The sequence below is a fragment of the Arctopsyche grandis genome, chromosome 7 (genome assembly GCF_051622035.1).
Source record: "Arctopsyche grandis isolate Sample6627 chromosome 7, ASM5162203v2, whole genome shotgun sequence".
NCBI lineage: Eukaryota > Metazoa > Arthropoda > Insecta > Trichoptera > Hydropsychidae > Arctopsyche > Arctopsyche grandis.
The window spans coordinates 29,511,526-29,535,603 of NC_135361.1; the positions used below are offsets into that span (position 1 = coordinate 29,511,526).

General features: G+C 32.7%; 1 protein-coding gene across 1 annotated transcript in view; it reads right to left on the reverse strand.

Moving 5' to 3' along the window:
• Positions 1-275: 275 nt before the first annotated feature.
• Positions 276-24,078, reverse strand: part of LOC143914136 (uncharacterized) — a 30,484-nt gene continuing 6,681 nt past the window's right edge. The window contains exon 3 of the mRNA XM_077434227.1: positions 276-449. Coding sequence (XP_077290353.1) covers positions 276-449 — 174 coding nt within the window. The remainder of the gene's footprint in view (positions 450-24,078) is intronic.

Consider the following 24,078-nt stretch of genomic DNA (forward strand, 5'->3'; position numbering starts at 1 on the left):
ACTCATAGATTGCATATCATCACCTAAAATATAAACTAACGTATCATCCGCAAACATATGAACTTTACATACATCAAATAACTTCACCAAATCATTAATATAGTATAAAATAAACAACAGAGTTCCTAATTTAGAACCTTGTGGTACTCCATATGGAACAATCAAATTTCTAGAAATACTTTCATTGGTTTTTGCATTCTGTCTTCTATTATTCAGATTACATTCAAACCAACTTAATAATTTCCCACCCAATCCTAGCCTATTTAATTTCTCTATCAATCTATGGTTTCAAACACTCTTTTGAAGTCCAAAAATACAGCTGCAACCACCATATTAGAATCATCTATCGCTCCCATCCAACTAGAAATTATTAATTGAATGGCCATTTCAGTTGAATATCGCACTCTATAACCTGATTGCTCCTCAGTCAAACAATCATTCATAAAAACCTTTTTTTTTAATTTATTGATTTATAAATACTTGTTTTAATAACTTTTCAACAACAGGTTGATATTAATGAGTCTCATTTCATTGGCTTTAAAGGTACCCGGTGCCGTTGGAATTGGCACAACCGTGGCCACTTTCCAAGCATCTGGGACAATACCTGTAATGATTAATTATTTTTAATAAACTTGAACCTATACGTTATACAGTTTTGAACTACCAAATATAACATACTGTCATATAGTACTCTAACTTAGAAAATCGATTGCAAGATGTCCTCTTTTCTCTTCAACTTTCACAAGCTAGAGCAACGCCAGATAATTCAACTAGTAATTTTTAAAATAAATAATCGTAGAAGAATACAAAAACAACAACAGGAGCATTAGTTACACCACTGTACATAGGACTATGTACGCATACGCAAAATACTCAAAAAGCTCCACATGTGAAAAGTGCTTTTTCGCGTATATTAGTTATCAAAGCGAGCACTCCTGTCTCGCGGTAATTTGCGAGAGCTTTTCGCGTGCGAGAGAAAAAAATCGCAGTAATATTCGCGACATCAGACCCTCTCAAATAGTGTCAAAAAAAGTAAATAAAAAAATTTACTCGATAAAATTTCAATTTCGGCGAGTCTCTTTTTTTTGTTTACGAGCGAAATTTTCGTGAGTATTGCGAAATTTTGACAGCCCTGGTTATTCAGGGCCGACTCATCAACGTCGAATGGGATCCAAAGCGACGGTAGTGAAAACGCGGAAGGGCTTTCGCTGTTTCGTCCGAGCAATTTCTCTTTAGAATTATATCACTTTTTTGACAAACGACCAGGCCATATATTATTTTGGCGCACTTTTGTGCAATTCTAAGCAAAATAAAATCGCTTCTACAAAAATAAAATGTTAAATTTTACAGAACGAAGTCGCACACTAAGCATATATGCAATTTATAAAGAGAAATAAAGTTTTTAATATATTTAATCAAACTGTCAAGAACATTGATCATAACAATTTGTGACACTTTTCATTTTAAGAAACTGTCAAAAAGATCATGAACATTGCAAACCCGTCGCTTTTATTATGGATCTGTCAAGAGTATCTGCTGATCTGTGATTTTTTTGGAACGAAACCAAATGAAATTTCATCATATAATCTGTTTGTTAACTATAATGATGTTAATTTTAACTTATGCTGTCATCAAAGGATGAAAAAATAATAATTATTTATTAATTTGAATAATTAATTGAACGATATGATTTTTGGCGTAAGGCTGAGCTTAATATTCATGTGTCAAAATGGCTATTAAAATAATATTTTAAAAGAACACTATAAAATATATTGACAAATTCACAACAAGGCAACTGATCTGCATCGTTTATGAACTGGAGAATTTTTTAATATCTAATATATGTATAATTTCGAAAGAGACTTTGTATGTACATATTATATATAAGTAAGTTTTGGTTCGTAGAATGCGTGACGTTATCGAAAAAATCTAATTTTCTGTGACGACGATTTCGATTTCTATTCCTATTCGGATTCCTTTTTCAGTTCTGGTTCCCGATTCTCCTTCCAGTTCCGGATCCGGATTCCCTTTCCAGTTCCAAAACTGGATTCTTTTTTCAGTTCCAATTCCGATTTCAGTTCCATAATCATTTTCGATTGATTCCCTTATACATATATAAAAAAAATCATTTGTTTCTGATTGGCGGTCGTTAAATATTATTATTTTTTGTCGATTCAAATAAATTTTATATAAAAACAATGTTTACTATTAGATTTGCAATGTTTAAACGGTTTTTATTACAAATACCGAGTGAAGCCTGGTAAACCACTAGTATAATATACATATATGAAATGGGCAATTTTACGAATTGGGTATAGCATATGTTAAATGTTTTTAGTTTAGCCGCTTTATAATCTACAGTTTTAAATTTAAAAACACAGAATTTGATATGTTCTCTTATATGATTTATTTATTTTTCAACATTTAATAAACCCATGCAACGCCTGGCAATTTAGCTGATATTATACATATTAGCTATTATATATGAAAGCGGCCAAAGTCCAATCTTCAGTTACAAAAACACTATTTCTCTTTGACTTAATTCACAAATTGTTATCACTTATTTTAGTTCGATATGTCCAGAATCTCAAAAAAGCAAAATATACGTATTACAGGGCACCAGTATTTTTAAATATTGCTAAACGCACAAATTATATTTAAAGTTTTTCGAAATATTTCTTGAAATGAAGAAAAGTGGATTTATGCCACTTTCAATTTATAAAACTCATATGTATAGATGTATGCATGCATGAGACATTTACCTGTTTTGTTGACCTTTAACATGTAAAATCTGAAATATTTTAAATCGTATCAAGCTATAACAGAACGACATATCAAAGTGCAAAGAAAAATCGCCAGGCTTTTCTTTCGCGTCGACGCCCATTTATCAACCATGGAAAATTTTCCATTTCAGCGCGGTAATGTACGTACGTACGTCACGTAATATTATATAAATATATATGTTTTTTGTCATTTTATTCAGGAATCTTTTGTAGAGAGTGGGATCTTAAAAATTTCTTTCGGGCAACCGATGTATTGTCGAACACTTGGTGCGAGAGCGGGTTTTCTCTCACACACAAAGCCCATAAATGCGTCTCCATTATTTACCGTGGGGTGACCCGACACTCCGTTCTGTGGTCGGGAAATGTCCCTTCGTCGTCCTTTGTCACCCTAACGACCCAATATTTTGATAAAAGCCTTTCGCGAACGCCGCAAGTGTCGACCGTATCGGAGACGGGATCAACCTAGCAGAATTTGCACGTCAACTCAATGAAAAGCTTTAAAAATTGCCATTCAATTTTTACAAATACATACACACAAAATCTTTAATCTAAATGCATTTATAATGTTTTATATATTCGGAAAAAAATGCTTAACATATTTTTATATTTCTTTCATAACATATAAAAAATTGTAATCCAACTGAAGCCACATATTTACATTTCAGTATACTTTTAAGGAGTTGGACACAGAATGTGATATTTCTCCGTCGATTTTTCGTGAAAAATCGACTGTTTCCTATCCGCAAAAGTCTAAGTCGGATTTTTGCCCCGAAGCTCGTTTGGAACTTTAAACTTATTCTGGTTGCAGCATGCAAATGCGATAAAGCCACTTTGAGAACGGATATAAAACCCACGCTGTCCTATTTAGCGTTAAAAAATGAATTCAAAATTCATATGAACATTATGAAACATTAAAAATTCGTCGTCTGTCGCGTACACTTTCACAAAATCGTTATGTATTTTTTATTGCGAAAGTTTCGTTTCGGTTTTACGTGGAAAAATTTCAATTTGTATGAGTGAAAAGTTTAAATTTCAACAATAAAAAACTCGTCGTTAAATAACATCGAAAATTTTCAGCGCATGCATATTTTAAATGTGGAAAATTGGGGCTCCAATTCCTGAACACTTTTTTTTAACAGATTCTACGCCATTTTTTTGGTAGAGTAATCAATTATGAATTCTTCAATTATGAATAATCAATTTTCAGTATGATTGCATTATTTTTATGTAAATTCTGATTTTCGTTACAATTTAAAATTAAAAAAAATATTAAGGATGAATACTTTATATGTGTGTACGTAAAAGATTGGAATTTTAATCGTTTCAATTTGGATAGGCCAGATACTGAATATTTTCAGGCGCTAGTTGATCAATTGAAAATTGTAAAAATTCTTCAAAGAGCTTCGAGCCCCATCGAAATTCATTAAGGTTCTAAGTTATGGCAAATTGAGATAATTTTCAAGGCGTTGCTCTACAATCTTTAGATAGAAACTCTTCGTTTCCGACATATAATATAGAAAATTGAATCATTGCTAATTATATATTATATAAATAAAAAATTAATACATTAATAGTGTATGTGTATGAAATTCATAAGCAAACAAATCAATTTATTAAAAAAATGGAGTAAAAATGAGAATAAAAAAGTTTGAGATGGAATCAATTATTAGGAACATTTAAAATTTCAATGTATTAGTAAATTTATTTCAATTTGGAGACTATAGCTGAGACATACCGTAATACTAATAATAAAAGAAAATAATAAAAAGAACGGATGATTTTTTACGACTCCGACTTCGACTTAGACTCCGCTTGAAAAAACGCTTGCATGGCAATGATCTGTTGTTTTTGTACGGAAGTCCTCAATTTCCCTGCTTTGAACCTTTTTAAATTGCGTTAAATTGTCTAATAAAACGTATCATGAGATATTATACAGAATTTTGTGATAATATATGTATCTAAAAATGTTAAATTACATTGCAAACAAACACACTTTTTATGTTGGAGTTCTCTATTACAGGCCTCCGTGACGTTTTTATACGGCTCTTTTATATTTCATTTCTAAATTTTGATATAATAATATAGTCTGTAAAAATTTTAAGTGTTATTTTATATTAAAAACTGTCGAATTGCACAGTGAACAAACGTAAAAAAATGTAGAAAGTGCCACTTTCAAATATAACAGCTGTACGGCTTTCAAATGTACACGACATTGTTTCTTAATTACCTAAAAACTAAGAAGTTTTGATCATCCGTTATAAGCAAAATTTAATTTCTCAACAGTGCGTTTGATTTGCGATAAAAAATCGGACATATTAAATTGTGGTTTCTTTAAATATGTCTCCGAAAATTGTAACGAAAGGTCACTAGGAAATGATTAAGCATTGACATTATTTTTCATATAAAAATTAGTTTGAAAGTTTTTCATTCTAAAATAATTTAATAATATCGTATTAAAATAAGTACCAGTGAAAGGTTTATTGAATTGAATAAAATCTGTAGTGTTTCGTAATTGTTAATTATACCATAATTTAGAATCTAGATATATTTTGTAATGGTTTGGATCTCGAAAACGAAGAGTTTCCATCTAAAGATTGTAGAGCAACGCCGGGAAAATTAAGGTTATCTCATTTTGCCATAACTTACATAGAACTTAAATAAATTTAGAAGAAGCTCGAAGCTCTTTGAAGATTTTTTTCCAAATTTTCAACCGGTCAACTAGTGCCTGAATATTAGTCAGTATCTTGCCAATCCAAATTGAAACGATTAAAATTCCAACCTTTTACTTGCATATAACTTGCAACCTTTCACTAAATAATCCAAACCTCCCATCTAGGTCGTTCTCCGAAACAGCCTGCGTAAAATCTACTCAAAGCCAGCAAACATATAAAAGAAATAAACAGACGATAAAAGAACAAGTCAATACGTAACGTTTACGGTCAAAACGTAAAACGCACATTCACGACTCATGTGACCGATATATGTGTAACACGAATGCGAAATGCTTACGAAAGGACCCCAATTTTTCCGCCCCGGAGACGTGATCCTGAACCTTCCTACGTACATTTATACATACATACATCCGGGGAATGGAAAGCGTTAAGTTAACCCTTTGCTTGCCGGGGATCAGATATCCCTTTATCGGTCCGACAATATGCTCGACGGCGCGTGGCCATTTAGCGGGGATCGAAGATACGTGAACACGCCGTAATGAGAGAAACCCCCCTAGACCCCCTTTTGCAGAATCCTACAGTATCTATATGGGGGTGAGGAGTACGGGGTGGGATCTGGGGGAGGCAATCAGTCAATCTGACGTACACGTCGACAAATTCAAACTCGATAGTCGTCTAAAATTACCATGTCTAATATTCCATGTAAGCGTAATATGTACAAGCATAGTAGTCTTTATTGTGATGTGTTTTTAGATATCTATATATATAAAATTGAATGTTCATCTGTCTGTCTGTCTCAAATAGGCTGCTAAACCACTGAACCGATTACGATGGAACTTTCAGGATTTATTGTATGCATGTCCAGAAAGATTACTGTGAAAAAATAACAGGAAAAAGCCTCTTAATAATAATATTCATAATTACGATTTTATCGACGTGAAAGTATGAAGCGCCAGTGCGTAGTTAAGGGAAAGTGTACGTCGGTAACCAACTTGCGCGCACGCATGCCAACCCTTACATTACGTATAACTCATACCAACCTTACATTACGTACCACTCATAACAATCCTACATATATAAAAATCAATGTTTGTCTGTCTGTCACGTATGCGTTTCCTATCCTTTACTATAATTTAATTTGATTATTAAATATTAATTTGAAACTGAAACATTCACTTATCGAAACGCATCGAGAAACGAGAACGAGAACGGGAATTGCATGCGTTATTGTACGAAGGAACTTTCAGGATTTATTGTATACATGTCCAGGAAGATTACTGTGAAAAAACAACAGGAAAAAGCCTCTTAATAATAATATTTGTAATTACGATTTTATCGATGTGAAAGTATGAAGCGCCAGTGCGTAGTTAAGGAAAAGTGTACGTTGGTAACCAACTTGCGCGTACGCATGCTAACCCTTACATTACGTATCACTCATACCAACCTTACATAACGTACCACTCACAACAATCCTACATACATATATATAAAAATCAATGTTTCTCTGTCTGTCACGTATGCGTTCCTATACTTTACTATAATTTAATTTGATTATTAAATATTAATTTGAAACTGAAACATTCACTTATCGAAACGCATCGAGAAACGGGAACGAGAACGGGAATTGCATGCGTTATTGTACGATGGAACTTTCAGGATTTATTGTATACATGTCCTGGAAGATTACTGTGAAAAAACAACAGGAAAAAGCCTCTTAATAACAATATTCGTAATTACGATTTTATCGAAGCGACAGTATGAAGCGCCAGTGCGTAGTTAAGGAAAAGTGTACGTTGGTAACCAACTTGCGCGTACGCATGCTAACCCTTACATTACGTATCACTCATACCAACCTTACATTACGTACCACTCACAACAATCCCACATACATATATATAAAAATCAATGTTTGTCTCTCTGTCACGTATGCGTTCCTATACTTTACTTTAATTTAATTTGATTATTAAATATTAATTTGAAACTGGAATATTCACTTCGAAACGCATCGAGAAACGGGAACGAGAACGGGAATTGCATGCGTTATTGTTCGATGGAACTTTCAGGATTTATTGTATGCATATCCGGGAAGCTTACTGTGAAAAAAAATTGGCCAAAAACGCGAAAGAAATTTCAAATGTTTTCGCGTCGCAACATGCGTTGTTAGGGTAAAATGAACAAATAATTAAATAATTTCAAATGTGTTCGCTGCCTTCGTTTTTTCTGACAGTTGGGAACGGGAATTGCATGCGTTGTTGTGGCATTGCAACGCATGTCGGGTTCAGATATTGTATTTATAAATTAACAAATGTATGTATATACATTTGATTTTTGAAAATTATTGAGATTAAAAAAAGTTTCAAACAAAATTTCGTACACTAGGAGGCAATATTACGGGTTGATTTTAAGTCACCGGGCGTATTAATTACCTTTGTCATTATTTTACTAATTGAATATCTAAGTATTTTAACAATGGCCTTTATTTGTTTGGTCGGTAGATTGCGTAAATATACATATATATATATATATATATATATATATATATATATATATATATATATATATATATATATATATATATATATATATATATATATATATATATATATATATATATATATATATGTATGTCAATATCTTCATCCAATTTATAATTTTTATTTTTATTTATTCAATTAATCATGTACACTCGTCTAACAGATTTCATCCAAAGTGACGAGTGTACTTTTTACAGATCAAGAAACATATCAAATTACCTATAATACATAACCATTATGTACTTTACATTTTTGTAGACGACATCTATGGTCAAATATTACAAACATTTTAAATTATTTAGATATAATATGTACAATCAATAAGCATTTTTTTTATGCAGTACGAATATTTTTGTACATTAATCATCACAGAGATTTTTTTAATGTAATCGGCGAACCATGAGACACATTCAAAGTTTGCAATAGTAATTGGGGAGGGAATGTCAATTTTCACAGGAACCGTTTCAATGAAAATCATAAAAATTAAATCAGCTGATAACTAAAAATAATTGTATGTGATGTATGTATATAAGCTTATTGTAAAAAACTAAATGTATGTAAGCTTATTGTAAATCATATTAACAATTAGATACAACATAACTTCTTATTGAATACTTATCTCGCAGATAAAACCGACTGAGGAGATATACAGTGAAATGTCAGATTTGACATATTTGGCCAAAAATCAATATATATAGTGTATTACATTACATGAAGCTAGACGCCAAATTTGAAATTTATATATACATATGAGAGTTAAAACTATAAATATTTAAATATTAGAGATAACGAGAACCTACAGAGCAAATTTTATAAAATATAGAGTGAATTATAGGCGTTTAAACAATTAAAATCTGAAATAGAATATCAAGGCGAAAAGGTTAAAGATAGATTATGGTAGCCTTGCGTACCGTCATAAACGTCACCGTATCCGAGATTCTGGATATTTGTTACGCATTGTATACGATATTTTATCTCCAACGTAATGGCAGACGATACATTTACGTATATTGATGACCAAAATGAGCAATATGGCAAAGTATGAAAACGATCGGATAAGAGATAAAAATGACCACTGACACGAAAGCCATGTGAAACGTAAAGGAGGTATGTAAAAATTGGCAAGTTCTGATAAGAAACGATCGAACTCGACAAACCAAGATCTGGCCAACAACGGGAGTCTAATGGTAATCGAACCATTGACACTCAGTACGAAAGTATATGATGGTAACCACTAGACCACGCTGCTGGTTGTTAATAAATTTGTTATTGAAATTAATTAATTGGCTTTGTTTTAAGAACCTTTTAGATCTTTTCAAGTCAGGTAAAAAGTGACGTAAAATTTCGTATTAATTAATAATTATTCTTTGTCATTTTATGCTTCATCCATAAAGTTCCATTTAAAAGAGAAGTCGTAACAAATGTTGTTTATTAGCATCGAATGTCGATTAAGTTACAAACGGCACTGTTACGACCGGGTGAGTTCAAAGGTATGGGTAGGGGTTGGGGGTTGTAAAGAGGTAGAATTCGGTGGGACTTTTTAGCCAGGAAAGGGACGAAAACAATCACAATCAGCAACACGAAGAAAAGCTTATGATTACAGAAGTTTCGGCTCAGAATTTCCGAAGTCGATTTTCTCTCAGTTTCCGACAAAGTTTCATAATTAAACGATTTACAGCATTTGATCCTCTCCTTATAAAGAGGGTGGCAGAGGGGTGGTTTACATGCACCGCTCCAGGACACGTCGAAAACTCTGAATTTATTCATTAAAAGCTTTTACTTCATTAAGCAAGCTTCCGAATACACGCTTTCATGGAAAATTTTCTTAGGCCAACACGAAAATAATTTTCCGTACTGCAAAAAAACAGTTTTCATCCATTCATATATATTAAAAAATACATAAAGTGTCGTGTTAAATTGACTATTCACAGCATAGAGTTGATTTCCATGGATTTACAATTAAGCAAACGAGATATGGCGTTTAATTTTGAACTTTTTGCCGGCGAATGTTTGCGCTTAAATTTTTTAATGCCTCTTGAATGTTTTCCTCATTCAAATAATACGGCCTTTCGGGCAAGTATTTATTTTTCTTTTTTTTTTTTGGGGGAAAACTTGCGAGCGAGCACACCAGAAAGCTCGCGTCATGTTGCAGAAAATACCCCACGAAAGCGATCCCTACGACCCAACTTAAAAAAAAATGCTTAACATACTTCGTGAATTATTCATGATTACCGTTTTCCTTCGAGAAGTTTTCTTCATATTTTTACGTTATCTGTATACGAAGTATAAAACGGATAAGGCATTGCGATCGCGTACAAAACGGTATCGTTCGATTGGTCCGTAGCATGAGGCGTTTGAACTCTTGAAAAAGTTGTGACAATTTTTTGATCAGTTATATAGACATTAAGTACGATGATTCGAATGAAATATAATAATCAATTGAATTTATTTAAAATTACTTAGTATATAATACGCTCGGGTTACATCTATTTACGCTTTATTGGATGAGAAAATTAAAAAAAAAAAAACGAGCGTATTTTGATACAACGAACTACATACATGGTCGGAATTTTTAAGTTTCCCTTTATAGTGATATGCTGAAAAAACGTACACCAAATACAAAAATAACTAAAGATATATTAAATGTACATATTTATATATAGATAACTAAAACGTGACAAGTGACCTTTATCGATACTTTATATATACATACATATGTACGTATGTAGATTTGACAATGAGATGGCAAAAACTTTCAACCAAATGAGGGTAGCTTAACGACAAGCTTAAAAGATTTTAAAGTCAATGGTTCTGCTCAAAAATTTTTATAATTTTTATCAAATAGTCAGATCTTAAGCTAATTAGTAACTATTATAATATTATTATATAAAACAACAGTTCGTAATTCGGCATTATCGATGTATACACTATTTCTCAGACAAGTTTAAAGATTAGATATGATTTAGAATTAAATCGTATAAATTTATACATGCATTTCATCCTGTGTATGTACTTTAATAAAACAAAACAGTTAAATAATAAAATATGACGAGTTTTTGCCGGACATATCTACAAGAAACGCGATTTAGCTGTGTCGATTTAGACTTTTCCGAATAGACGCGCAATTTTCCCCAGCTTCGTTTCCGCCTCTTGGTGTTTTCCGGTCTCCGATATTTTTACCCCTTTCAAACACACAGTTATACATACATATTGCACACTTGTATGCATATATGTATGTATAAATTTACGTAGATACAGACAAATGTACGGCAAGATAATTGTGTTTGGCTAAGTGATCGGCTTGGGCGAGCGTCGTTTCGCGTTCAAATCGAGTCAGTGTAACGGCCGGAAAAGCCCGCCGGAGTTTTCATAATTTTCACAATTTTCCGGACAATGTCGACATTTTGGCGACATTCCAACGGCCGCCCTACATTTCTACGGCCCTTTGCTGCAGGGGTAGCCGACTGTTCGGTGACAAACCGAACAGGGATTACCAATTTCATCGAAAATAATATATTTCAAATAAATCTTCGAACATTACATCATTATATTATTGAGTTTATATATGTATTATATTGCTCCAGTTAATTATTTATTGTTTAAACAGGTGTTTACCCATTTATTAAACACGACATCTATGTATATTCAAACGATTAATAGCCACCGAGACATCTATGGATACATTTTTGCAGCATTTTTATAATCAGCGAAAATCGACATGCTGAAGAACTTGAATTTTTTCAAAAGGGAAAAGACAAGTTTTGGAACTGTTTCAATGAAATCAGATAAATTTGGCAAACTCTAATAGGAAACGATTGACCTTGGAGTCACATATCTTAAGTCTGGTCAGCAACTTGCGGGATAGAACCCGTGACTGACTTGAAAGCATAACATGGTGACACAATTGAAAGCATAACATGGTAACCATTGATCTATATTGCTGGTTAAACATCTGAAGAAAAGGAATAAATAACAATTTTTCGTCCAAAATAGTGATTTATTACATGCTAAAATATAATAAAGCTTATTATCCACTTGTTGTCGGAAAAATAATGTTAAGGTTTAAGTGAATTAATATAGGATTGAGAAGAAATAATTTATTACAAAATTTTACATGTCCGTGATCTTTTTGACGAATGATGCTTTTCTGACAGATATTTATATTAAAAAACCAGTAAAAAATCCATTAAGTAAATATGATATTATAAATATTTCGTATAATATTATGACGTACTTTTTCATTAAAAACACAAATAATAATAGAGGTCTTCTTTATTTTTTATGCAAATATTTCATAACAGGAGAAAATATTATATAACTATGCCAACACACCGATAATATTTTTGTAAGCTAATATAATATAAATATTGGAAAGCTCCACACTTAAATTTAATAGAAACCTCGGCTTATATTTCGTATATACGAAATAAAATCATATACATGTCTAAAACTATCAGTGTTCAATATTATGTATGCGAAAATTAGTTTGTTTGTTGTCTGACTTATTATTTACTGAACCCATACTGTTATTTTAATACTATAAAAACGAAATTATACGCATTAGCCAAACGATCGAATAACACACCGAATGTAAATTTTATATGTAAACATTTCTACCGAACGCGTTTCAATCTTTTTGGAAAATCTCTACAGAAAGAAGAAAATTCATAGATCGTAAATTACTCCGGCTCAATTGCCGGCAATAAAATCCAATCCGAAATTATGTATAATATATAAAAATTGGAGGGTTTATTCATGTTTTTCATACATTGTTACATAATATTGATGCGATTTTCGACCCCTGCTTTGCCAGAAGCGACCAACCGCGTTCTGCGGTCGCACATCATGCAACTAAGTCTCTGTTTTCGATAGACCGATTTGGTTTATGGCCAATCCATGAACCTGTGAGTCGGAATCGGAAGCTTTTCTTGTGCATTGAAATAACGTTATATTTTTTCCATAATACTTTATTACATATATTTATTACATTTTTACGAGAAACTACCCTTTACACGACGGAACATTAGCCGTAAGAACTTAAGACCAGAGACGTGAGTATTTTTAAAGTTACTCGGTTAAAATCGGAAAAATCTGCATATGTTTAATATTGTCTATATGTAATATGTGGGCCGAGATAGCGTACAGTGCGATAATGTAATATTTTGCAAAGCAATAATGTAACAAACGCTTTGAGGAGGAAACGACGTTAATAAATCTGATGTAATGGTCGTAAGATTACAACAAAATATAATAAAGTCTTCTATTATTATGTTTTATGACCTTTCGGTGACATACATATGTTTTGTGTTAAAATAAAAGGGTTCTTAATCCACCGCTAGATAGCATCGAAGGCAGGCTAGTGACGCAATAAGCATTTTTTTCAATATATAATTTATTTATAATGGAAAAAAGCATTGCCTTACAATTTTTGCACCACACAATTCACTAAAATGAAAATGATAATGGGACATATTATATTACTATTTTTTGGTCTACAAGAAAGACGGTTTCGTGACTATGAATGTACATAAATATATTATGCTTTAGAACGAACACAATATCAAATAACCAGATAAAGATCAGAAACAAACTGAAAAGAGTAGGAAAAAAATCACACATTTTAATAATAATAATACCTTTTTATTCCAGATTATAGGGAGAATAGTTAACTCTTCATCGTCGATATACAAACATATATTAGGTGGGCTGAAAAGTTCGTAGGCTGACACATAGATAGCGCTACTAGTATTAAATCCATATGATTTTTAGTTAGCCCTAACCTTAAAAAGACACGTGTATAAATTTGACAGCTGTCGAACTATTAGTTTGTGAGCTATAGCATTTTGAGTGAAGCAACTTTTATTAGTTTGAAAAAATGGATAAAAAGGAATTTCGCGTGTTAATAAAGCATTGTTTTTCGGCGAAAAAAAATACTATTGAAGCCAAGGTTTGGCTTGATAAACATTATTCGGACCTTGCACCAGGAAAATCAACCGTTGAGAAGTGGTTTGCTAAGTTAAAACGAGGCGAAATGAGAACCGAGGACGATGCACGCAGTGGACGCCCCAAAGAGGCTGCTACCGACGAAAACATCAAAAAAGTCCGCAAAATAATTTTGGATAACCGTAAAGTGAAATTGATTGAGATAGCTGAGACCCTAAAGATATCAAAGGAACGTGTTGGATATATCGTGAATGAATATTTGGGTATGCGAAAGCTCTGTTCAAAGTGGGTGCCGCGCGAGCTCACAATCGACCAAAAACAACAACGAATTGATGATTCTGAGCAGTGTTTGGAGCTGTTCAATTGTAATAAACCCGAATTTTTGCGTCGATATGTGACAATGGATGAAACATGGCTCCATAATTTTACACCGGAGTCCAATCGACAGTCAGCCGAGTGGACTGCACGTGATGAAGTGACTCCAAAGCGTGGAAAGACGCAAAAGTCGGCTGGCAAGGTTATGGCATCAGTATTTTGGGATGCGCGTGGTATAATATTCATCGACTATCTTAAAAAGGGAAAAACTATAAACAGCGACTATTACGTAGCGTTATTGGAGCGTTTGAAGGACGAAATCGCGGAAAAACGGCCCCATTTGAAGAAGAAGAAAGTGCTGTTTCATCAAGACAATGCACCGTGTCACAAATCAATGAAAACGATGGCAAAATTGCATGAATTGGGCTTCGAATTGCTTCTGCATCCACCGTTTTCTCCAGATCTGGCCCCCAGCGACTTTTTCCTGTTCTCAGACCTCAAGAGGATGCTCGCTGGACAGAAATTTTGCGCCGATGAAGAGGTAATCGCCGAAACTGAAGCCTATTTTGAGGCTAAAGACAAATCGTACTATAAAAATGGTATCGAAAAATTGTATGACCGCTATAATCGTTGTATCCCCCTCGAAGGCAACTATATTGAATAATAAAATCAAATTCTAACAAAAAAAAGATTTTTTCTATGCTAGCCTACGAACTTTTCAGCCCAACGTTATGTGTATTTCCTTTTGGGCATGCTTGTGTATATTTTCCTTGAACTTCGGAGAAACTTCTCATTAATTTGTTTTGTTCTCCAGCTACTACGTGGTAATCCTGCTGGGACAGTTGGGACTTTATGTCACTAATAATCGTGTATGTATGTGCGTGATAGACATCATCATTTAGTGGTTGTAACAGTTATTTATCGAATGGCTCCTATTCCAAGATCTATCCGACTTTTCAATGAAATCGTTGCTGCTAAGCCTGAATGTGATATATTCCAAAACTCAGTGTGCGTAGGTTATCGGAGATTATTCTAACATATTTGTTTGGTAGCCTGCGCTCATCATTATTTTCATAATTGAATGTAATGTATGAGTGGAATATTGATCTTCTACTTCCAATTGGGCCTCGCAGGGATGTTTTGTATTTGCTATTGGTTTTTATATAATACATTGGTGCTCGCTGTATGTGCAAGACATTCCCTATTTTGTATTTTATTATTTGATATTTTTACTTTATTTGCTATTATTATAATTCTCTTGATTTTTATGATTATGTATAAATGTATTTTTTGTCTTTGTATGTATGTATGCATATACATATTTTTATTTTTCTCGTACATTTTTTTTTCGACCATTGTGGTGCATCTAATAACTACATATTTATAAAGGAGTCTCTAATTATCTTGTTAGATTCATCTTTTGTTTAATTAATAACTTCTTATTGAATACTTATCTCGCAGATAAAACTCCGTGAAGAGATATACTTTTAGCCGTGAAATGTCAGATCTGACATATTTGGCCATAAATCAATATATATCGTGTATTACATTACATGAAACTAGACGCCAAATTTGAAATATATATATATACATATGAGAATTAAAACTATAAATATTTAAATATTAGAGATAACGAGAACCTATAGAGCAAATTTTATAAAATATAGAGTGAATTATAGGCGTTTAAACAATTAAAATCTGATATCGCCATATCAAGGCGAAAAGGTTGAAGATAGATTATGGTAGCTTGCCGTACCGTCATAGACGTCACCGTACCCGAGATTCTGGATATTTGATACGGATTGTATACGTTATTTTATCTCCAATGTAATGGCAGACGATACATTAACGTATATTGATGACCAAAATGAGCAATATGGCAAAGTATTAAAACGATCGAACAATAGATAAGAGATAAAAAAAATGACCACTAACACGAAAACCATGTGAACTTAATAAGAGGTAAGTAAAAAGGAGTGTTTTCATTAAAATATAATTAGTTTCTCTCGCAATTACCATACCTATATAATGTTTTTTCATGTATGTAAATCCGTAGTTTTGAATTTATGTCGAAGTATTTAATTTTGTTTGCTATCTCATGAGACTTTACAAACTTTTATGATAAAAAAAATATTTTTTAAATTTGGATTTTAAAAATAATTGAAAACAATTTCAACTTTAGCATTCAGTTTGAATAGAAGCCAACAGAATCTCATATAAAAGACATTGACTATAAAAAAAAGTTGTATAAAATCAACATCAAAGCTTAAGACGCATCTGAAGCACGTTTTGAAAAACAAATATACAATTTCCCAGCAAGGCACATGAAACGAAGTCGTTTTGATCCAAATTTATGACACGTCTCGATATGCATTGCGAAATTTTTATCCCGCAATTAAATTTAACAGACTTTGGGTTCAAATTATCCTCGGCGACACTTAATATTTTGATAAAATTCCACGGCCACTGGATTTGAGGGTGGCCTGCTTCTGTTTTATTGTGGTTAACTGGCTAACTTTACGCGGGCACTGTATATGGGGGTCCAAAGCAGGGGGTTGTGGGGTTTTCCGGGGCAATAATACTCATCCCTGTCCGGCAGTTAGCCCAAAATGTACACGAGACTGTTTTCTCTTTATGGGGTTGCCCAAACCACACCGCTTGCACTTATTCTAATTCCGACGATTAAATGTGCACAAAATTGAGTGGATGCTTATATTTTGTGCCGCTTTTGTATTGAAGACTTATATGCATGTATATTTCAGCGAAATCTCTTATCATATATACATATAAAAGCGCAATTATGTGTGTGTCTGTGTGCGATAACGCTCACTGTACTATTATAGTGGTTTCGATTCGACATTTGTACGTCACAGCTAAAACACTGCCAACAAATTGCACGAATATAAAAAGGAATCAAGAAAAACCTGTATATATGTATGTATACTGTTTGCTACCAGATGTTTCCTCTAGGAAAATAGTTTCAGAGCATTTAGCGCTATCCATTAAAAATTAATTTAATTAATTTTTCAATTGCTGTTTAATATTGTACTAGCGATAGACCCGATGAAAATTTAATCTGGTGTATTATAAGTAAAAACTACCTACTTATCTACCTACATTTTATATAGAAGCGTCTTTATGAATAAATAAATTGTTTCAATACAAGCACGTCTCCACAACTACGCTAAAACGCATGGAATACAATCAGGTTTATCACATATTCACAACAGAAATTAAAGTTTTATTTTGATATAGATTTATTTACAATTTGAGTATATGGTGGAGTTGGGCATTGGTGGCCAATCCGTTTCTTTTCACAGTTGGCGGATTATTTTTATCCACTTTTTTTATTTGTCTGTCCTTGGGAACTCTTAAATTAACGTGTAATGTGTAGTTTAAATACATTACACGATGTTTATATTAATTAAACTTAAATAATTGGTCATAAATATAATTTAGTATTCGGCGCCACCAATAAATTTTTTTGTCTCATTGAGATGTCTCATTGAGTTTTACAGTGTCTCGTAATTCAGTGATATATATAAAAATGCTGAAATGTAATTGGCCAGGAAGGCGCATTAGAGTTTACCTGTAAGGCCTTCCTGGTATATGTATATGCAGTGGCGGCTCGTCCATACGCACTGCGGTACTGCAGCACCCCCAAGGAAATTGAGAAAAATTTAATATTATTATATACATAAATGTATGTATATTATATGAAAATATCAATATTATTTAAGCGTGTATAAAGCTCGCCCGCACACCGATACATCCAATAATGATCATACATCGCGGTACTAATATCAGAAAGTGAGGCATTGTTTATGATTTTGTGCAGTACGGTTTTCGATGGAATATGCCGAGTGGGCGAAGGAGGGGCGCGGGGGCAGCTAGAAGCTTGATCGGTACTGCACTCCCAACAGTATTATACACATTTCTCGCGCGCTCGACGCACTCCTTACATTTCCTCATTTCTTCTGCACCTTTTGTCTTTCCTTCTACACCTCTTACACTTTCTACCTTTCTACACTTCCTTCTACACGACACTTTAAGTATTTAAGATGGTATCAAAATCAAGAGAAGCTGAGCCAATGTTTTCAAGAACTAAAATATTCTTCCGAAAATACTGATAAAACAATAACAGATTCTACCAATTTACTGAATACAATTTTTTATTTTATTCAGAACTTTTTTACAAGTTAATGCCGCATCTAGAAATTATTTATAACCAAATGCAGTCTAGTAATATCGATGCATATTCAATTAAAGAAAACTTAAAAAGTTTTACTAATGTCATTACCTACATATACAAATATGAGATTCTTAAAGCGAATAGAAGCCAAAAATATGTGATGCATATATTATCGCACATATGTATTATGGGAGCCAAAAATATGTGCGATGTTATTATAAAGGATATAAAAGAAAGATATACTTTTTCTAATCAATTAAAAGCTGTCAAATTATTTAATAAAGAAAATTTTGAAAAGTACTGAAAGAAAATGCCAATGGAAGATCTACTACTAACCGTTGAATCATATCGAATGATAGATAAAGAAAAACTTCAAACTGAATTAGAAGTTTTTTTTTCTCAAGGAAAGAAATGCATAGTATTAATGATTTATTAATATTTTTAAAACTTATTTTTGCAATCAATTTATGCAAAGTTCGTGTGGAAATAACAAAACTTATTCAAATTCTGCTTACAACTTCAACTATCTCTGAGCCAGAACGGTGTTTTTCATCAATAAATAGAATACAGACGTACATATATAAGAAACACAATGGTTCAGGAAAGATTGACGGCTTTGTCTATGCTGTCAATTGAAAAAAAATGATTATGAACAGTGAAAAATTTAACGAAAAGATGATAGACCTTTTTTCAATGAAAAAAGACAGAAGAATCAATTTTATAATGAAATAAAATGCATATAATCATTTTGATGTTAATAGTAAAATATAATCCAAATAAACATTTTATTTTATTTTTAATCAACCGCAGCACCCCCAGATATCTTATCCACGAGCCGCCACTGTGTATATGTAAAAATAAAATAAAAATTAAAAATGAAAAATCTGCACAAGATAGGGAAAGAAGCAACACCAAGCTGCCACCACTGTGAGGCAGCTGACGATGACGCGGAGCATACATTGTTTCACATGATGTGGAATTTCAACGCATGCCGGACTCATCTAGTTAAATATAAATATTAAATTAATTATGTTTTAAAGGTATTTGAAAAAAATACGACATATTTATTTTATTTAATAACTTACTTAATATGCCATAACCCATACGATGATATTTCATCGGACACAACACTAGTAATACATATCACTCGTTTACAAAATATTCATTGCTGTCTTTCAAATAACCATAATTGGAGTTGTGTGGAAAAACTTCCATTTATTTTTTCACACGGCCAATTCTTACACCCCATCCTGTATGTCTGTCAGTTCAGTGCGAGGTTTACACACATTCCGTGCCGTGTTAATACGGACAAATGTGCGCGTAGAATGAGAACGTTCGTCGTCGTTGACAGCGACATTTTATTGTTGCACACACACACACACACACATAACAGACACACTCTTTGATGGCTAACGACGTTGTTCGTTATCACTATAATTTGTCATCGCAACATCTCATTTGTTCTAGGCTGTCTGTCTGTCTAGGTCTAGGCGGTTCTTGCGAAGCGGCGTGCGTGTGTGATGTGCGCTCACTGTCCAAAGTGATTGATACGCGCGCACGGATAAAGGCAACACGGACCGAAACAATTACGGAAAATATTACGTATAGTATTGCCTACATTCGCAGTGATATCATTATATCACATACTTATGGAGGCGAGAGCCGAAGGACGATGCTGGATAATGTTTCGCCGCTTGGCAATTCCAATAGTACATATTATAGTTAACCAGCAGCGTGGTGTAGTGGTGAGTATTGAATTATTTCGTGCTTGATGTCACGGGTTCGATTCCCACTAAGAGTCTCGTTGTTGGTCAGACCTTGGTTTGTCGAGGTCGATCGTTTCTTATCAGAATTTGCCAATTTTTCTGATTTTCATCGAAACGGTTTTTTCGAAAGTTTCGAAAATTTTCTGTTGCAAACCTTGAGTTATTGTTACATCTCAGGTTTCGCCGGATTTCTCACCATAGATGTCTCTGTGGTTGTTTATCGCATGTAAAAATTCGTATTGTTACATGAAATATGTAATTAATCGTATTTATACGATGTTTGTAATATCTGACCATAGATGTCAGGTATTGTTTCGATTTATATATGTATGTATGTATGTAATAATTATGAATTTAGATGTCTCGTTAATTATGAGTTTTCAATGTCTTGTAATAAATTACCCATAGTGATTGCCTGGAGTTAATCAGTAATGTCACTATGGCGAAATTGTAAAAAATAAATAAATAATATGCTTAGGTATATAATAGACAGACTAGAATTGTCCCCGTTGGTATTTCAATGGGTTGTTTTGAAAAGGTTTTTGTATCGTATGAATGTGCATGTGTACAATTTAGGGTTTCTGGACTCGACCCGGCCGGGTAATGACTTAAAACCCAGATTCGGGATCCGGGCTTCAAAATCCGTCGGATCCGGGTATTTAAAATTTCGAGTATTAACGTAATTCGTAAAAATTCAAAATGATTTTCAGTCGATACATTGAAAATATCCAAATATGTATGTGAAAACCCGGGTTTTCAGAAATCCAAGTGTACATAAATATGTGTGACGCAATACTTGGTCTAACATAAACAGCATAAAATGACGTAAGTGCCCTTCCTCTATTATTGGTATCGAGATCCTTCCTCAGGTAGATTTTTTTAACAGAAACAATAAATTTACAACATAATAACAAAACTTATGTGTTTACTGGACCGTGTCTCGACACAAACTGACTGCCAAAGAGCTCGTCGAAATATTTTGATTACTTTTCGGTCCCCTTAATAGTTAATCTAATTCCAAAAATTAATTAAGGTTACCATTAACCATTAGTACAGTCATCATTACAGCCTCATTGTCTCTTATATAAATAATATTATAGTTGATTCATCCACCTGTATTGAGAATTGTCTTGTTCTCGACTTTTCAATTAGTTGTCTTTCTACATACATAATTAGCCATTTCATCTATTCTATTACTGCTCAGAGAAATTTCTTTGGCATCTTCTTCCAGAATTTTTTTTGAAAAAAAACTGATATAACTGGTTAAAGTAAATCCTTTATTATACTATAGTATGATTTTTTTCTGGATCTGGCTATGAGAAGAGAAATATCATGACCAGTTTAATAGTATGATTTTTCCTAACATTTCTGTAAATATACATATATACTTTCACTACTGTTTGATGAATCTTCACCATATTTAATATCTAATTTAAACAAAAATTTTAACTCATATATAATACATAAATATGTGAACTTTCAGTTGAATACACTACAGAGTTTCTGAGAGAATAATCGAATAACTTTGAAAATTAAGAGTAAAAGTACTACTCTCAGTTGAGAAAAAAATCTGTTTATCACGTCTATTACATGTATGAATGTATATAAAAAGTTTCAGCGCAATTTATTGAGTGGTTTTGGTAATAAAAAAATCCAAAAAAAACTTCAAAAGAATGTACGTACATACATATGTAGATATAGGGAGAGGAAAAACTTCAAGTCGACTAAAAGCTAAAATGTGAATAGACTTCAATTATCTCTAAAATACACAAACAGCCTACAGACATGTTTAAAAAAACCGTGATCAAAGATCAAAGATATATTTATGTACAAAACAGGTATTTGAAACTGTTTTAATTTATAATTGTAAGTATAATTATATATGCCAGAAGACCCCAAACTTATAAAGGCAAACACCCCCTAATTAAGATAAGAAAATACTCACTCTCCCCTGCAAATCTACTTCCAATAAGTGAACAACTAAATGCTGTGTTAATTCTGTATCCATCAGCCATGTGTCAATTTTTGTGACCTATTTTATATATTTCAATTATTTTGTATTGACTTTTTTTTGTATTAGTATCTAACTCGTTTTCAGTGAATTTGTAAACAAGAATCTCTCAGGTACAAAATGAAGAAATAAACAATGATCTGAATACTTAACGATGTATTGAGCAAATCAAAGCGTTCCCATTCGTTTGGGGGATACAATACATGCCAATTCGTTCTAACGGCTTCGATCTGATTAAGTTCGGCAATTTAATTAAAGTGCGAAAGAAAAATTCTCGAATTACAACCCCACAACCACCTAAAGGAGAAGCATGGACTTTAATTTGAAGCGACCTGTGACTTCCGTCGGGCGAGACAAAGTACGTGTAGATTTATGCGTCAGGAGGCAATACCCGGTAAGAGACAAAGTGGAAATTTGTCACAGGTCTCAGGTTTTTAATCAGAAATGTCGCCGGGTTTGAAAACTTTAATCAAACCGAACGGACAGGTGTGCGGAAAGGTTCGCCAGACCGGAAACTCGACTTAACTTTTGACCGGCAAGTTTTCTTCTGGGTGAATTTTCCGCTTTTCCGCAATCGACTCGCTCGCCGGGATTCTTGCGTGCTCGTACGAAACTTGAGAATCTCAAATGTGATTATAGTGTTATACGTGATTTATTTCCTCTTTACGTTTCGTAATTGGATTAGGCTTTTTGCTTCCCCGTCTGCAGATTTATTAAATTTTCAATCTTCGCTAATATTTTTTGCAAGCTGTTCGCTGCAGGCTAACTAGATAATCTTATTGCTTGCACCTGTTGTAACGATCTAACAAGTCGGAGGCTACGGCAACGTGCTACCTTTAATCTACTTTATCTCAGAGCTAGCAAATTTAATAAATTTTACAAATAAAGTCAAAATGTACGGAAATGTGCCGATAACATGCTTATAACTCTTTTTCAATTTTTAGAAAGCCATTTGAGCTTTTGAAAATAATTTTATTATATATTTGTAAAATTTAAACCATTCAAACTGTCTTCAATATTTATATTAAAATACTCATTTCTTCTTTTCTCTTGTTATTCGTTTTATTTTATTTTTCATATTGAGTTTTTCTATTTTTGATTGTGTTATTATAAAACAAAGCCATCAGAATAATGCGATTTGCCACTTTTATAATTATTTTTAAATGAACTAAAATTACATTTACATTTAATACTAAGAAGATACATATACAGATGTGAAACGTTTTTGTAATTGTAGTTTTATATGTTGTGACATTTGGTATGTTTTTACATACCTCCTTTACGTTTCACATGGCTTTCGTGTTAGTGGTCATTTTTATATCTTATCCGATCGTTTTCATACTTTGCCATATTGCTCATTTTGGTCATCAATACACGTTAATGTATCGTCTGCCATTACGTTGGAGATAAAATATCGTATACAACGCGTTTTAAAAACGGGTACAGTAAATCTTCCTGACGTTTAACAAGGCGTAAACTGTTCGCCATGACACGGCCTTATCAGATTTTAATTGTTTAAGTGCCTATAATTCACTTTTTATTTTATGAAATTTGCTCTATAGGTTCTCGTTAAATCTAATATATAAATATTTATAGTTTTAACTCTCATATGTATATGTAAATTTCAAATTTTGCGTGTAGCTTCTTGTAAGGTAAAATATGTCAAATTTGACATTTCACGGCTAAAAGTATATCTCTTCACTGGGTTTTATCTGCGAGATAAGTATTAAATAATAAGTTATGTTGTATCTAATTGTTAATATGATTTACAATAAGCTTACATATATTTAGTTTTTTACAATAAGCTTACATACATACATCACATACAATTTTTTATAGTTATCAGCTGATTTAATTTATCT